This window comes from Epinephelus moara, chromosome 2 (genome assembly GCF_006386435.1).
Source record: "Epinephelus moara isolate mb chromosome 2, YSFRI_EMoa_1.0, whole genome shotgun sequence".
NCBI lineage: Eukaryota > Metazoa > Chordata > Actinopteri > Perciformes > Serranidae > Epinephelus > Epinephelus moara.
The window spans coordinates 10388128-10406714 of record NC_065507.1 but is presented as its reverse complement, the minus strand read 5'-3'; the positions used below and the strand labels follow the sequence as shown (position 1 = coordinate 10406714).

The 18587-nt window shown below is 41.7% G+C and overlaps 1 protein-coding gene across 7 annotated transcripts in view; it reads left to right on the top strand.

Moving 5' to 3' along the window:
- The first annotated feature begins 5761 nt into the window (after positions 1–5761).
- The window catches only part of fli1 (Fli-1 proto-oncogene, ETS transcription factor), a 34449-nt gene continuing 21623 nt past the window's right edge, over positions 5762–18587 (top strand). For 2 of the 7 annotated variants that reach the window (XM_050064186.1, XM_050064177.1), the window contains exons 1-2: positions 12422–12581; positions 18182–18393. In XM_050064186.1, coding sequence (XP_049920143.1) covers positions 12564–12581; positions 18182–18393 — 230 coding nt within the window. In that variant the 5' untranslated portion in view covers positions 12422–12563. The other 5 variants (XM_050064160.1, XM_050064169.1, XM_050064153.1 and 2 more) reach the window with 5 other exon arrangements.

Here is an 18587-nt window from a genome sequence, read left to right as displayed (position 1 = left end):
AATAGCTTGAATTAAAGATATGTATTAGAAGGTCTCAATACAGGAATCCTAAAGGTCCAAATCAAATGACCTCATGGGAACTATTATTTTGTTTAACTTGGGACTGTTACAGTCAGTGTAAAGGCTCCAGGGAACTGATACAGTAAAGATGACGATGCCCAAATTTCATATTTTAGCAAGTTTTCGTCATTGATTCACTCAGAGGTTTGAAACTTACTGAGAAAAGTTTCAAGCACAAGCCTGACATGACATACTTCTGCTATCACACTTGTTTCACAGCTCAACTCTGCCCTCTATCACTGGATCTCTGCAATGCAGATACAGTACATTATAAAGCATCATTTTTAGCAGTAGCATGACACAAGCCAAAACTAAATGTCTGCTTGGCTTTGAATTAAAAAACATAATCCTGTTGTGAAATTTTGATGGGATTTTTGGACATTTTTCAGTTTCTGTCACTTTGCCAAATTGAAACACAAATCTCTGTGCATTCTTTCCCCAAAACTCTACCTGACATATATTTTTAATCTGTTAAGGTCTCCTGTCAGAATGCAGTCAGAGAGCTGGCACGGCCACCTACTGGCTTCTGTGCGTCTCACCAGCCATCTCAAATAGCCCTCACCATATGTTAACACTTTACTCCCCAAATATACCCATGATGACAGCGTCGCTCTGTCTCTTTAAGACCCGGCGTGGAATGCTGTGGTTTTGCCTAGGCGTTTGGGGTAGTGCCCTCACCCACACATAAACACAACCCTAAAAGTGACTGTGACTCACTCTCCTTCTCACTGCTCTTCCCTACTTTCATTCTCAGATGCCTCCTTATCCGTGTCCGCTCGTGTGAGGATGTTTCTTGTGTTGTTTTGGCAGCTTGGACTTACATTCTGCTTCAACTGAGCATTTAAAAAAAAAAACAATGTCCTATCCTCATCTGGCTGGCTCTGAGTCAGAGCACGGCAGCATGCGTATGTTTCCTGTTTCACATGTTTGTTTGTGCCACAGGTGAAATGGGAGGGTGCTGTTGTTGTCTTTGGCCTCAGTAACCCCACAAAGCTTTTTTAAGCTTCAGATGGTCCAGAATAGCAAACAAACATCTTATCTCAAAGATATTTGTATACAGTATGTCTTTGGATGAATCACAGCTACAGGTATCCTAATGCAAACTAATGTTGAAAAATGGTTTCTCTATAGTCTTAAACACTTATTAAAAATGAATCACCTTAGCCTATTTACACAAAAAAAGGTTGATGATCACAGCCTGTTCATAATGTCCCCCATTCTAAACAAAAGGGTACCAGAGTCCTCAATGAGCCGCTTCTAGCTTGAGCCAGAGAGCCCTCAAGTGGTAAGAGTTGGCATTAGCTTTCCCTATGAATAGGATCAATAGGCAAGCTCCCTTTATTAGATCCAGATTTGACCGTCTGAAGGCACAGATGAATGATTTTTGTAGTCTGGTGAGCAGCCCACATCGAGTTCAGCCTGTCAGACATGTCTGGGGGGACGTGGGGGAGGAAAGAGAGACGCGGGCCTCAAAAGCCTTGAGAATGCGGGACAGGGGTAAACCCTAAACCTGAGAGCTCAGCCCGGGCTAGCAGCCTTCCAGGGAACAACACTTTTCTTATTGAGCCAGCGGGCCAGACCCAAATGAGAGGTGACAGCATATTCATTTCACTCAGTGTTTTTCTTTAAGGGCTTTTTAAAATGCTGCTGAATGATGAGCGGTCAGTGGATTTATAGTTCAGGGGATGATTTAGGCTTTCTAAATGGCACTGCTTTCCTCCTGCTCTGCTTTTTTTCCACAGGAGCAGTCATTTTCAGGGGCTTTATTTCAGCTCTATGTTGTTCATGTAGGGATGACTCCCCCTGGCAACCGAGATTGATTTAAAATGTAAAGTGAGCACCTTGTTTCCCATGCCCAGTCTGGACTACAGGCAGGGTGTGTCCACACTTACAGCTGAATTTACACAAGATAAGTGGTCTGGGAAATCCATGTATACACACTGCAGAAAAGAGATATTCACAGTATTTTGTAGCGTTGTGAAAAGTGAATATACGGCCACACACTGTAGATGCATAAAGCACAGACACACACACTAACCACTGACCTAAATACACTCTTTGCACTTGATTAACTGCATACCAGAACATATTATATATAATGATAACATGCATTTTGTCTCGACACCACATGTCCCTTCCACAAACATCCACTCTCCCAAGCTCTCATCTCCCCACAACCCCTGAGGGCAAGAATACCAAGACTGAACGGATGAGGTCACACAGTGGACGTATCAGTGGTTGGCTCTGGACCTGATGAGTGGCAACACATCAGGAGGCATTGGGAGGTCGTTAATTTATAGGGATGCTATTACCTTCATAAATGCTTGCCTCATAAAATGACTGCCTTGCTTTAATTTAATACTTCCCCTTGCTAATTATCACCACACACACAAGTGGACTGCTGTCTGCACTCTGCGTGAGCTATTTTCAATGGACAGGCAGAGTTCTGATAAGTTTCTTTGAATTTTGTTGTTGGGAAGTGTTAAGTAAAGTTGGGAAAACCATCCCAAAACCCTTTTTATTATTCTCCTTGCAACAAAATAAGTTTGTCATATGTGTCAAGAGGGGTGTCACAGTTGTGTTATTATGACTATCATGGAATACATCTCCTTGGTTACATCTTTCAAACTGTAATTCAACATGTAAAAATGATACAAATATTAAAGCGAGAAAACTTCTTTTGAACATGAGCCCTGTTCTTACATGCTGTTCCATGTCTGCCCCATGACTGCCTGGAAGCTTGCGTGAAAAGATTTGATACTCTGCCCTGCCTTCCCTGGTGCCACACTGCCATTTTCTCTCTCCCCAAGGAGTAACAAAAAAAGCGGGGCTGGAATGGGACCGATCTCCATCTCCAGATCATCTCTCGGTAGCCCCTTCGACTAAATAAATAACTCATTACAGTTCAGAGTAAGGAGCTTCATTTACTCTAGGCGATGTAATCGCAGATGTCTGTATGTTGCCCACATCATCTCAAATACAAGTGTTTTTGGTAGAGTCCCAAGAGAAGGAGCTCTGAAATGTTAACATACCAGCGAGGAAAGACTGGCAGAGGACTGCATATGGGAAGCTGTTGATGGCAGATTGTTTGGCCTCGCTGCGCAGGAGGATTAAGTTTGCTTTATAAGTACAGAAGGAGATTCTGTTTGCAACAAAATAAAAGCAAATGCATGCTAAATAATCATAAAAAACAATTGTTAGGGATTCTGGTGTAAGCCGTTTGCAAGACACATTATCACCTCACGGCCACATTCCACATTTTAATGTTAATACCATGGCAAAAAACAAGAAGTCCTGGATGGTGCAAGGCTTGATGAAACAACCAGACAGAGGCATTTGCAAATATATTGTTTTTTTTCACCACATTAAAAAGCACAAGACAGAGTGTTACCACACAGGACAAAGCAATCAGGGCCAGAACATTTAGACAGTTACAGCAGATCTATCCAACAACATCTGATAACTGACATGCTATTGACTGGGTTCACATTGGTCCTTTGTGAATTTGAGGGCCAAAAAAAAGGCCTTGATTGTTTTTGAAAACAGAAAAAACAGACATGGGTCACTGAAAGTGCTTAAATTAATATTTTTTTGTCAATTAGAAATTCAAGTTATTATGCAGCACAGTTAAGAAGTGTTTATACAAACAAGCCTATCTCTTTTTTAATTATTGTGAGCGTCTGTAAAGCCTGCTGCTTTTTATTGTGAAACACTCTCAGCGATTAACCTTGATCCATGTCTCAAAGTGTGCAGTGTTTGGTCCTGGAATTTGGAAGAATTAGGCCTGGAAAGTCATTGAAAAGCCATGGAATTCAGTGTGTAAGATGGTTGCTGCTATCTGAGGTTACACAAGTGCTAATAATGAAACTGCAAATATTAATTAACTTAGTTTAGGTCTAGTACTGCAGCCACACAACAGTGGATGCTATTTTCAAACAGTTAGGCCTATATCCAAATGCCTGACTCTTCTTTGTCTTGTCAGTGCTGATTTTAACAACCCCTGATTTCCTCTCATTCTAAATTCCTTTCACTGAAATAGGATCTAACCTAATAAGTGATGCCATCAATGCTTATGGCACATTTAAGAGTGAATTCTGGTGGAAAATCTTGTGAGGTTCCCCTTTAAAAGCTGGCTTTGGGTAAATGGTGACACTTAACTTTGTCTGTGTCCATTTAAAAAAAATAGTTTTAATATCAGCTAATATGATACAACATAATATATTTCTTTTCTCTTTTTTTTCTCGAGCATTCAATAGTTGCTGTTCAAATGTGTTAGAAAACTTCTTCTACTGTATCCTGAGGAAGGCAACACAGCAGGCGCATGAATGCCATTTTTCAGTAAAACGGATGTTGGGATTTCCGTCCATTGTTTCATGCTGGGAACACTATTATCAATGTTGTTGTTTTTAATCATTGCATTAGGAAGCTGTGCCACAAACAGAAGGTCTAGCCGGTGATGAAAGACGACCTTTTTACCAGATGACCCCCCCAACACTGTAAAAAAAAGTGAAGTCAGTCAGTGTAATATTTCTTCTTAGGGCTGTGCTGTTTTTATAAGTGATTGTTTTACATAATGGAGTGTCGTTAGGCTATTTGATTTCTCCCAAACGTTTCCAGACCTTTTTGTTATGGCTTTACCTCAATGCTTGACAGAAAATATCACATGATACAAAGTAATCATGTGCAAGAAAAATGCATCTTTTTTTTTATAGTGGATCCTTGGAGCTACAATAGGCCTAAACCTCACACTCATCTTCTGCATGTCTTGTAGGCTCTCCAATGCAAAGAGAAAAAGTTCCAGGGGCTACTTCTCTGTTTCACTTTGGTTGCTCTGCGTGAAATAGCGACCTTGATGAGGCTATAAAACGCCATGGTTGGGCGACTTTCCTCACCGTGAATTGCCCCACATCCTTTGAGGGCGACTCTTGGTCGAAGATGAGGGCGAGCAATGTAAAGGAAATGAAGTTAGTGAAGTGAGTGGGGTCAACTGAGCAGGAAAAGGCAGAGGAACTCGTGCTGCTGGTTGTATTCCTGCGGGAACTGTCACCATGAGGACAGACAGGAACACGAGTGAACATTGCAGAGAGTGTCCTGAGTGGATGCTGCTGGTGGCTGACTATTAAAATGTATTGTGCTGGGTTAAAGTCACTAGAAATGTGTGTTTTCATCATCAGTGTAACCGACGGAAATGATGGTTTATTGTGCATGTAGAGGTGTGAATATTAGGGAGACGTGTTTTCTAGAAACACCCCACATCAAGCTAGATCCTTATGAATGATATGGTATTTGTCAGTTACAGTGTTTTCTGTAAGGGCTCATTTGCAGAAGGAAAGTGAGAGAAAGTGCAATCACATTTCTTGGATCAAAATTTGTTTTGCAATAATGTTTGTGGTGCATTTGAGGTTCTCTTACTGTACACAGAGCAGTCAACCCACATACACCACCGCTGCTAAGATTTTTTTTGCAGTGTTGCGCATGAACTTAATCACAAATTAAAGTTAGTAACTGTTTTTTAAAAATCTGCAAAAAAAACCTGAAAATCTATTTTGCTTTTTTCCGCGCACTGTCCGCCACCAAAAAAACTTTTAAAAGCAGATTTATGACGCTCTTTCTCTCTCTCTGCTTTCCCCTATTTCATGCTTCAGTGGCCTCACACGGCAGGCAAGGGGAGGTTTTCTCTCGCTGCTCATTGGTCGCAGGTCTCCCCATCTCAGCCAACATTTCCATTCATACACCCGGCGCTCCTTTTCAGCCCCTTTTCAAAATAACTCACTGTCATCATCATTGGAAAACGGCGTTGCTTGGACGGGACTAATTATTTAGAAATTGACGGAGGGGTGATTAGATCGAAAATTAAAGACCAAACAACCGACACACGAACGACAGGTGAGTGAGAAAAATACCGTCGTGTTTGCTCAGGATCCTGCTCAGGCAAACTCTGCAGGGTTTGGTGTGCATGCAGGGGGACAGTAAATCATTTCCACTTGTTTTATTGCTTTTGTTTATGCGCAGTCACATTGTAAAAAAAAAACCATTTGCACCTCAATCGTTTCGGAATGACTCCGATGGTGAAATGAAACTGCAGCCTCCATCTCAGTCAGTCTTGCTGTTAATGGTTGTCTTATTGCATCAGACTTGTTTTGTGAAGTTTTACTTTATTTAAGGTGAGTTATGTGTGAGTTTTGCAATCGAAAATACTGCACTTTTGTCAGCTCACCTCTGCAGAATGGCTATCCATGTAGGAGCTTAAGGGTATATGTGAGGAGAAAAAAATGCAATGCGTATTAGCAGAAAATCAGTTGGCTCTCGTTTATGATGGATAACAGCAAGGTAAGATGCTTAAAATGTAACACTAGAGGGGTCCCGGCCCACGGGGCTGTCTCGGAGGGAGGTTCACGCCGTTATTCACCAGTCCTCCTCTGCTTAATTGGCTGCAGATGCGGTATCCTATGCTCCTTCTACCGCGTAAGAAATTGGATGCATTTGGGGAACTTTATGAGGCGAGCCCTGCGTTTGCTGCCTGCAGGAGCCGAGAAGACAAAAAAAAACATTGGTCCTCTACAAGTATTTAAACCGTGCCACGTTCATATATAACCCCCTCTTCCTTGGCTAATTTATCATGGGGCAGGAATTTAGTGAAAAAAATGCGCTGCAAAAAACTGTAGTGCTATTAAAGTCTTAATCGTGTGTAGGAAGGTAGAAGTCCCTCTGTGTTTTTTAATGTTTCATTTTTCCATTTTTTTTTTGTTGAATTCCCCTGTCAGGTATTGGCTTCAGATCACAAGAACGCGTGATCTGCATCCGCCACTAATTACGCTCAAATGCAGAGTAGGCTCATGATTGTATATTTATAATCCTAACAGGTCAGAGCACACATGCTACTGAGCAGGAGTATGATGTCCCGTGGGCACTGTTAAGATATGTTGAACTTTAAGTGATGCGTCCTCATTGCCAATATAGAGGTCCATATACGCTCATGTGCTTTATCACAGCCATTTGTGATGGTATATACCACCGCCTTCCTAATAATTGCACAGGGAGGGAAGGGCTAAAGACACCGTCCTCTAAGTGCCCTTTCACCCCAGACTTTGTAAGCTGCACTTATTAAAGCGAAAAGTGTTTCAATATGTGGTAAGCTTTAGGGGAAAACGTGATGGGGGTTGGGATGGGGCCCTCTTCTTCTTCTTCTTCTTCTTCTTCTGCGTCTTGCTGCCCAGCTCCTATTGGGCGACTTGGAGTCATTCATCCATGTTGCCAGTAGGTTAGTAGTGGTGTAGAAGTTGGTGTTGTTAATGTACTGACAGCAGTAATTAAAACCTACCCGTATCTAATACCTCTGACCACTCTGGAGAAAAATGAGGCCGCTATGGATGAATCAAAGGATCATGTGTGCAGTCAGACATACAGGAGGGGGGCATTAAGCAAATTTGACTTGCCCTTTATTTTGGTGGAAGTGGTAACCCATATGTGGAAGTTCACAAAACCCGCGGTTTGCTACTTTGTGGGTGTTTGCTGTGCGGCAGGTAGCTGTCAGGTGTTAATTGAGGTCTTGTTGACTACAAGGAAATGTATTTGAGAGGTATTTTACGCATACAATTTAAGCAGACTTTCATTAAAATAATACATGTACAAATTAAATTACATATAATAATAATAATAATAATAATAATAATATTTTTTTCTTTTCTCAGGGCCCATTGGACACTGAGCACCCTTGGGCCTGTCTGTCAAGTAGACATGTTTCAAACTGTCCCTGACACGTCGTCTTACGTCAAGGTAAGACACCACCGTCTCTTCGATCAGGTAATGTTGGAGGGACAAACTTTGGGGTCCTTTCATTATTTTTTCAATCAGGCTGTGAGTGTCAAGTGCAACAATTCAGTTTTATTCTGAGTGTTTAAAGCAGTTATAAGTGTATTTTATTATTTGCATTAGACTCAAGTTGAATTAAATGTTTGGGTGATTTTATAAAAGAAAAAGAAAAAGGACTTGCTTCTTGCAAAATTATATTACAAGTTCAACACCTGTAGCTTTACGCAGATGCCAGGCTTGTTGCATTTGATTACCACCTTCTTACTTTCTCCTCTAGTTGAGAATGTCTGCATGTTTATGCTGTAAAATCACTTGCTGAAATGTGGCTCTGCTGTGGTCGACCTGAGGTGCCAAACTCGACTTCTGTCGATCTCTTTGTCTTCAAAAAATGCTGCTGTTATGGCTCATTATTATGTCTGACGTCATGAATCTGTCCCTCTGTCTCTCCTCTCCCTCTCCCTCTCTGCAGTCCAGAGAATGTAAATAAAGCAAACAGCGCACATCTGGTTTTCACATTAAAAAAAAAAAAAAAAAAAAACTGCATCGCGTCACATATGGCGCAGCGTGAATACCTGCAACTGCTACATATCACAGGCACTGAAACCATTAAATATTTTATATAAAACCATATATGACTACACGGTGTGTAATGTCAAGTTCAATGTGCACTTTTCTCGCAGTTGTGTCAGTTAATTTGGCTGCATGACGTTTACTCACATCCATCATCATAATGCTCTGACTGCTCGGATTGTGCCTCATTAAAATGAGCCATTGTGCAGAGGCGGGCTTTGGTAATATCTTCATAATCAAGGTATTTTTCCAGGGGGTGACTTGTTAATGTTTTGAAGACTTATTTGCCCTTTGAATAAGGGCTCTTTTCATCCAGCCACAGCGTTTGTGCCACTGCAGAGAGACTCGGCGTTTCAGGGGCTCAGAACAATTCCTGATTTGTTGTGAGAGAGTTGAATAGCGCGGAATGTTTGAGGAGAAAATATGCTTTTCAATGCGTCTTTCTGCTCCCTAAAGAAAGTCAGGAGGCCAGTGAGGGACAAACAGAGGTATGGAAGGAGTTAACCTTTAATTTGACCGTGTTTGCATCTCACAGCTGCTTTGACTTGCTCGGGAGATGCACACTAACTTATTTCTGTTTCTTCTGATTCCAATAATGTTATTTTTTTTTTTGTTATGCCCGGATTCGGGGTTAGCGTGTATGTTTTGCGTGCAAGTGCTGCACTCACTGGCTCACTCACACTCAGGGAGATATTGGTCAGAATGTGGCACGCCTCAATACAAAATTTAAAGAAATATTCCTCATTCAAGCGAATCCACGGCCCAACATTTGGTTTTGTTTGGTTAAGGCCAGGCGAGACTGGAACTCTCCAATAAAAATAAATCTCAAATTAATTATGGCCTAGAGCGAGGGGCCAGACAGTTCGTGCTTATATGTGCTGCAGACTCCACTTTTTGCCCTCAGTATTTTGACTCGGGCTGTCTTTTAGCCGAGGGAGTAGGGATGATGTGAATACAAGTCTGCTGTCTAATAAACAGAGAAGTTAGCAGGCTCATGTTGACTGGGACTATTTCTTTTTTGGAATAACATTCCGCTGAAAAGTTTCTCACAACACTCACTGGAGCAATTTCCCACCTCAGCTCTGATCACATGGATTGCTCATGTGCAGCCTTAAAGACTGCACTATAAAAATATTTTTTAGAAAGTGCAAGGAAAATATCACATGCTTGTTTACCTGTTTTAAGAAAGTGTCAGCACCTTGGCATGAAACAATGCACTCAACACACTGTTAAGATAAAGTGCCTGATTAAAGAAGCCTCTTAAAGTTTATGTCCCCCTTTATATCCCCCCATTTGACAGATTGTTTTCACTTGTTAGGCCTTAAAATGCTTCACTTTATCTCATTATCCATATACACTGAATCTTTGCGATCTTCCTATATGCTAAGAAAGAAAGGCTGGGCCTAACAATTGAAATGCTGCTGAACATAAACTCTGTATAGTGTCCGCCCACCTCTGGCTGGTTGCCCCAGCGGAGAGACAGAGGAGCTACTGGCTCGTGGTGTAAGGAAGAAATGTCTGGCTGTCTAGTTCCAGCGTCAAGCCAGATGTTCTGTGGTTCACTGTGTAAACCAACTTGCATCTGTTTATTGGCCTTCCAAAATGTTTGTTACCACTGTATTCATTATGGTCTTGGTAGGTCCTGGACCCCCAGTCTTCCTAATGCGCTCTGTGAGTGGGGTGGCAGGTATTTTAATGCAGAGAGGCAGAGATCTTGTCTGAGGCGAGCTGCTGGCGAGATGGTGTTTAATTAGAAAATCAGACTTCTCAGGGAAAAACATGAGGGTTTTGTGTAATTTGAAAAGCATCCTGGAAATTTGCAGGAGTGTTTCATAACACTGCATTTAAATTATTTACTCAACCAAAACTAATTTTGGAAGTTAAAACCTGATGACATAAATCCAAAGACGCACATCATGGTATATAACTAAGAAAGAATGGGGTGTTTTTAAGAGATGTGGTTCTATTACTGGTCATAAATCCCTGTATGGTGAATCACCAGCTTGAGGGCACATCTTAAACACCTCTTTAATTTGCCACCAGTTTCCCCAAAGTAAAATGCCTATATGAAAACCTCAGACACTGGAATGTATAGAGGGAGAGAAGGAGAAAAAAAGAAACCAAACCAGTCACTGAAGAGTTAAACAAGGTGTCTCCCTTAATTACACGAGTCTGAACTGGCCTCAGGCAGGAGAAGCCTTGACCCTTAGCAGGATCCAGATGTGGTGGTCCCTAGGGTGGGGGCCCTCAGCCCCACCAGACCCCCAAGTCGAAAGCAGACAGGCCGGCCCTGCTGTCAGTCGCTGCGGCGGCGCAGTCTCTGTTTGGCCACTTTCATGACAGAACTTCAACACTGCAAGAAATATTCATCATCACCAAGGGCGTAGGTTTTGATTCAACATTTGGGGGGGACACAGAAGAATTTGGCAGTTTTGGGGTTCCTCCTCCAAGAAATCATGAGAACAAACACTAAATTTCCTGCAATCTGGTGAATTTTAACGCATCATATTTTGCATTTTCTACATTAATTTATCATGTAAATGTCTTTAATTTCATCTGCTACCATCACGTTTTCATGGGGGTACATGTTCTAAATATATTGAGGGGTGCATGCCCCCTGCCGTCTCCAGAAATCCTCATCTATAGTCATCGCCATTTCAATTAAATTATATTCTAAACATGACAAATACTGGTAGTATCATGCAAAGTAAAGTCGTTTCTGATCAAATGATTTTCTCAATACTGCTGGAATGATCGGTATTACTCTGAGGAAGGCTACTCAAGCTTGATTAAAATCTTTGAAACAATTGACATAATACTATCTGGGTTAAAGTGGATTTCCTTCAAATCTCTAAATCTAACTTGATAACCAGATTTGTTTTATTTGTCTTCAAGAAAAAATGACACTGAAATGCAGAATGTGCTGTAAAAAAAATGGAAGTTTCTTGCAGTGTTATTGGTCTGCTCACGTTCAGAGCTGGCTCCATGTCCCGCATCTGCACTGAAATTATGCTTGAATTGATGAGGGCAATTTCATAGGGCAGACGAAAAGAAAAAAAACTATGTGGGGGTGGGGATTAGGGGATTTCTTTCTTTCTTTTCTTCTTTTTTTTAAAGCTCGAGCGAGTAGGAGGAAAGGAGTGAATAACAATAGCAAACTCAATAATGAAACCGATAACAAAAATAATAATATTTATTTTCTGCAGTCCTCCTTTTCAAATGTGGCTTTGTTGACGCAGGCTGCGTTTCATCCATTCAGTCCTGCGCGGAACAGCAGACGCACACGTGTAGAGCAGACCCTCAGACTGTAGTGCGGTTAGGAGCTGAATGCTTGGCTTTTATTAATGGTGTCTCAGGAAAACTTCACAGAGAGCTGTAACAAAAAAGACAAGGTTGCAACAGCTCCTGCCATAGGTGTTCAGGTTTCTCTCCTGCTCTGATTTAGAGCTCCATCAGCAAGTCCGAGAGAAACATCTGTCCACATTCAAAGATAAACTTTATTTCACGTATCACTTTCACTATGAAATATAGGATAAAACAGAGAATAGGCTGATTTACAGAGTGATGGAGGCATGGCCAGATGCAAGCCCGAAGTGTGTAGGCGTGAACCAAAAGCGCTCTAAAACACTGGATCACATAACTTTAGAGTGTCCTGCGACAAAGCTCAGACTCGAAAACCCTCAGTTAAATGTGTGCAGAAATATTCATAAGTCGGACAAATAGTAAACTCTTCCACGCCATCTGTGACACTACTGGGAAAGCAAAACACACACGCCTATTCTACAACAGGCTACACAGCAATGGCTGTGCACAACGCAGGCAGTCATCCTGTAAATATTTCCGAGCAGAAAAACATAACAGTGGAGCGAACACTCAATTGTTTTCCCTGCTTATCTCTCTGGGACAGTATCCTGCTTTTTTGAAGGCAGGGCTTTCGGTGACACACAGCTTCCTTCGCAACCTTCTCAACAGTGGTGACTTCACTTCCCAAATTTAGAGGAAAGAAAAAACTCAATCCGGTAAAAGTGTCTCTTTCTCTCCGCCACATACCGGGGGCTGGAATTAATTCAGGAGCGTGTCATGTTTGGGATATTGTCGGGGTCCGCTGAAAATTGCGCAAAATGGACGGAACTATTAAGGTAAGGGTGGAGAACGGGGTGTATGAGTTTGTGGGAGACTGCTTTTTCGGAGTTGCGCCTCCTTTTTTTTAAGCAATGGGTTGAAATGCCCCTGTGTGTCGGTCTGTGAGCTGGGACCTCCAATCTGACGACGATGAGCGGCTTTTTTCTCTCGGTCTGAACGCGGTAACCAGATTTCCTTCTTTTTTCCCCTTTCTTTGAAAGTATCCACTCTCTTTTTTTTCAATAAGCCGCCTGGTTGTGAGGACACGCTACGGTGTGGATTCAAGGCTAAATCAGAGTCACGCTTTGGATTTTGTGGACCAAGCGCACAATTACGCACGTCTGGAAAGGCAAAAAGGAGTGGCTTTTTATTTCAAACAACCGGCTGTTAACTTTTATATAGGTATAGGTAATCCACGAGTTCAACGTTTTTGGTTTAGTCTGGGCAGCAGGGATTGAGCAATAGCCCATGACTGGATGTACCGCTGGATACGATGTGTCGAGCTGCGCAACAGCGGTGTGGCACATCGCCCGGCTCGGTCCGAAGATCCTGTCGTGGGTCAAAAAGTGTGGTGGTTTGGTATTTACACAAGAAATGATATCTCTGTCTTTCATCGTTGCTGTTGGTAATTGTAACGTCTCTCCCTCCGTCGCACAGAGAGTTTTGTGAAAGTGTAAGGAAAGCTGTCATTTGGTAACTTCATGCTGTAACTGCTCAGTTTGCAACACTTAAAACCCACAGACTTCACAATGATACCTTGGCTCGCTTTTTGTGTAGTTACACAACTATTTTGAAACGGTATGTTGGTAGTCAAGAGCGCTGGTCTACATTAACTTTGGCTACTGGCCCCCGACAGTCAAATTCCAGATGCATTATGGCTGCAGCCACCAGATGTTGAATGGCAAGTCTCTATTAGTTCACCCTGCGACGCGTTCAGTCTGTGTCCTCCGGTTAACAAGTGTAAGCTCGGAACAATGCAGCGTCTGCATTTGCTCTTATTGTTGCTGAAAAGTAAAACGACGTGTTTTCTTTTGGAAATTTAAAGTGGCGGGTTTGTGGCGGCTGGGTGTGGTGTGAGTTTGGGGAGAGTGTAAACGTTGGCCAGACTAAAAAATGTCAGGCTGCATATAGTCACTTAAATCCCGTCATTCAGCGCTCACAGCGCTGTGATTGTTTTGTTATATGTAAAATGAAAGCCACGCTGCAGGAGGACATTAATGTCCCAGCCTGGATGTTTGTAACAAAGCAAGAAGTTTTGACAATTAATGTAATCATAATTGAATCCTTGGGTGTAAATGACTGGCTGCTAGCCGCATTCATGCTCGCTAAAAGAAAGGAAGGGCTCTCTAGCCATGAGAGCTTCCTGCTGCACACAATCTTTTCCTGACAGGTTTCCTCTTCCTCCTTAAACAAAAGACAGGAATGCCCCCCCCCCTGGGTGGCTCCTGATGGCTGTGTGTGAACGCCAAACAATCACACGTGTAGTCTGGATGTGGAGCTATTGCATGAATCCAGTGTGCTCCAGACGCGTCGTGACGCATTTGGAGAGATAGACGTAGTTGATGTAAACAGAACAGAGGTGGCTCCCAGCAGGTGTCACACTCACACAATGCTTATAATAGTGCCTGTAGTTTAACAGCTGAGTTATGTTTTAATTGATGTTTTTTCCCCTTGGCTGTACAGAAAGATATATTACAAAAATAGAATTTGGATCCTCCTTATGCTTTCAAAAATGTTTTTAAAAACTAAATGATGTTTTTTTTAGGCAGAATTTTCAGGGTGTATGTTCAGATATGGTCCTCTGGGGGGAATTAATCTAGATTGTTTAAGAGTGGAGAGTTATCTGTGGACATTGTGAGACAGACAGAAAACAGAGAGACAGAGTGTAACTGTGTAGCTCTCGCGGGCAGCATGTGTGTGTTCCCTGCAGATACTGGAAAGAAAACATAGGCAGTGGTCTGTCATCCTTTCAGCTTCTCTTCACAAGAGTGGTGTGATCCTATTTTTAAAAACCCTCTGCAATCTTGATAGGCACACACCACTTGCCAATCATGGTTTCTATTGCACAGGCTGATATGTCACTGTAAATATAACGTGCAACAGTCTTAATAGCTCAGTAAGTCCTTATCGGGCTGTAATGAGACATTCCCTCACTCTTCTACACTTTATCATCCGCAGACGAGCTGGTGTGCTCTGCTCAGATAGTGAGTCCTGCTGCCAAATTTCAGACTATGATGGATCCACTGATGAAATCACTGGAAAATCTAATTCTGGCGAGATGGTTAAATGCTCTGGAGAGGTTCAGCTTCTTCTTTTTTTATCCACCCATTAACCTGAGGAGTAGTGCTTTATTGAAGTGGTACATATAAAAGTTGTTAAAAGACAAAGCTGACTAACTGAAGACAAATTAAACAAGATAGTCCTCTCGTTTAAGAATAAGTTTGGCTTCTCAATCCATTCTTCACATTAACACAGTTAAGCAGAAGGTGCCTTTTATTCCAGGGTGTCTGCAAGCTGTCACACTTTTTAACTCTTTGTATCTACACTTTATGTTGTGTGGACACAGACAGTAGTGGGTCTGTGGTATTACAACAGAGGGCACTATAGTGCAACTACAAATTAAAACCTTTTTTTTTCCACTGCAAGGGTCGCCATAACCTGAGATGATACACAGCAAAGGCCTCACATGCCACTTTCTTACATCAGTTTTTATGCACAGCATCTGCGATGGTTTCAAATATTATTTAGAGTGATTTCAACTTTAGTAATTAAGGAAATGTGCAGATTAAGTGGTTGCTAATCAGCATAAAAGTATGCATGGTTCAATATTAGATCAATTCCTGCCATTGATAATAAATGAAATAAATGTATATGCAATTCTATTCATATTTCTTGTTTGAGAACTCAGATTTACTCAAAGCATGCAGCATCATTTTTTCTCTTTACATAGATAAGTTCAAAGTTAAATCAAGAGTCATTTGGTTTGTGTTTATAGTGTATGAAGCAGCTATATCTGCTGTAAAGATAGCCAGGCTGTGATAATTGTATTTAAAGGAAATTAAATGTTAACTTAAAGGAAAGTCAGTCAAAATGGAGTTGGTGAAAGAGCATCCTTGCCGTTCACAGTCACCGTAGTGTTTTAGTGTATGCGCACATTGTCACAGTCAACCTCTAGCTGTATAAATGAAACCTTGTGCCACAACAGAGACATTTATCATCCAAATAGGGATAAGTGAAAATGCTCAACTTGCATGAAATGTCTTTGAATGGAATGATACTGAAGTTATGTGAGATCACGAGGATTTAGCTTTCATAAAAGCAACATTCTAGAGAATGCAAACGGCTACATGTTGGAAATACTGATCAATGAATATCAAGTAGCATTTTCCCCCTGAAGCAGATATGTGGCATTTTGGAATGAAATAATTCAGTCCTGGGGAATTAGACACGTCTCGGTCTAAGCTGTGCCATCAGATCCTATCAGATCCAGATGTGCATCAGACCCGAGCCTAATCCCCAGCAGAAGCATATGACTGTAATGATTTCACTTGATATTCTGACTTGCTTATTGTTTTTTTCTTTATTTGTTTGTTTGATTGTTGTTCACAATGATGGATGGAGCAATTATAACAAAGCCTGACTGCCATTGTGTGCCAGCTGAACGTTGCCTGGCAGCGCTCTGAGATGGTGACGTTGCCCGACTCTGTTCACTGTCCAACACTAAGCTGTGACATCTGTGTGTTAAAACGTAACTCACCGGGTACACAACCCATGCTTTACTTTCAAGGCATTACACGTGGAGCATGTTGGAAACCACGTAATATCTTGGCCAGCCGCGAGTTTCTGCGTTTGTTTTCTTTAATAAACTTACATTGCTCCAGCTGAGCCACAGCAGAGGGGTCAGTGTAGCCGTGACCCCCCCTGCTTCTGTTGAGTCTTCAGCTGTGGAGGGAAGCCTGACGCTCAGACAAGACAGACACATCAGGGCATGACGGGGGACTTTTAGGTCTAATGAAGGAAGATGATAGGTGAGAGAAAATCATCACACAAACAGGAATATGGAAAATTTAGTGCAGAATATTTTCATTACAGTCAACGAGAGAATCTGAGACGCTATTTTCAGTTTTATTTGTGAACCTGTGGGTCATTACTGGTGGAACCGCTGTGCATGTTGACTGATAATGTCAGTAACCTAGTGCCCTGTTGGCGCCCAAGCCTTCAACTCTGTCTTACTCCACTGCGGGCATGTTTGAAGTCACCCTAACATCAACAGGAAGCTACAGTTGCTACGTGGGCTGTGTACACAAACTACTTAGGATGCCAGACTGCGATATAACCCATAACTGCACATAATTGCTGTAAACAAATAAATACACAAGAGATTGAAAATTTGACATCACAAGTTTCCGGGTAGTGTCAAATGAAAGACTGGAGTTGCATCTGCTCATGTTTGAGCGTTTGTTTTTATCATTCTTTATACAATGACTATGTCTCACCACTTGAAACGGTTTGGACATTTTGGAGAATACGCCTTTTTGCTTTCTTGCCAAGAGTCTGTAAAATATTAAACTACAGCCACCAGATGGTTAGCTTAGCATAGGGAAACGGCCCTGTGTTAATATAATATGATAATGTGTTAATTAGTGAGCTTTAGAGCTGTTGGTAGGCGTATTTTGTTCCAGTTGGATGGAGCCAGGTTAGCTGTTTCCACCTGCCTCCAGGCTTTATGCTAAGCTAAGCTAACCATTTGCCGGCTGTAGTCTTACTTGAAAGGAATGACCTACCCTCCCAAATAGCCACTTGTATATCAGATTCTCACCCCTTGTTATGTTAAAGAAAACTTTGTGAGAAAGTTTTCGATGAATTAAATATCACAAACTCTCAAAGTACTCCTGCAGTATAATCTCATTTATCTAGTTGAATGCTCAGTGCTTCCTAAACAGGCGACTCTTTCTGATGGCAAACTGAATGGAAAGTGAAACTTTATCTATGCTGTCTTCAGAGCCAGACTCCATTGACGAAAACAGTAATTTTACCTCACTGAACACAGGAGCTGCCGGTGTACCTCTGCCTCAATCAGCCAATTTGTTTCTGCTACTGTGTGACTTCGGCATTTTAAAGGGTGCGTTCAGATTCATCAAAGTCACACAATAGCACCAACAAACCACTGATGGAGGCAGTGGTAAACCAGCAGGTCCTGTGTTTTAGTGAGGTAAAATTGATGTTTTTGTCAATGGAGTCTGGCTCTGGCTGGAGATTATACTTTACATGTTGTGTGAGAGTGTTTTGATATAGTTTTACTGTTGTTAAAAGTGGTAGTGTATGAATTAAAGTTATCAAGGACAAGGACTCACAAATCTAGCATAATACAGGGTGAGTAATTGAAATACAAACGGTCATTTGGGGGGTGAAGTGCTCCTATAAAGGGACACTTAAGTGTGGTATGAATCTTCTTATCTAACTCTCTGAAACAAAGCAAATAAGCCTATTTCCCAAAATATCAAATTAGGCTATTTCTTGAAAATGTATTTTAGTTAGGATGGCCTACGTACGATTTATTCAGAGTTTGCTCGCATTACCAATTTGCATACCAATTATTCACTCCTTCCACCTACAGGAGGCGCTATCAGTGGTGAGTGAAGACCAGTCCCTATTTGAGCCTCCGTACGCTGCTGCTGCCCCTCTCCCCAAGACAGATATGACTGCATCTGGCACACAAGACTACGGCCAGACCCACAAAATCAACCCCTTGCCCCCACAGCAGGAGTGGATCAACCAACCAGTGCGGGTCAACGTCAAGAGAGAATATGAGCACATGAATGGATCCAGGTATGGCATGACAACCACTTCCTGTCTCTTGTATTTTTTTAGTGTTCAGTCTGTTTTTATGTATCTTTTTTAGGTGTATTAGACATTTAGTGTTTATCACTACAGCTGCTCCTATAAATGTTGTCATTTGTCTTTCAACAAAATGTTTCTTTACCACATCTGCCTTTCACTTTTTGCCTGTAATGCTAGATAAA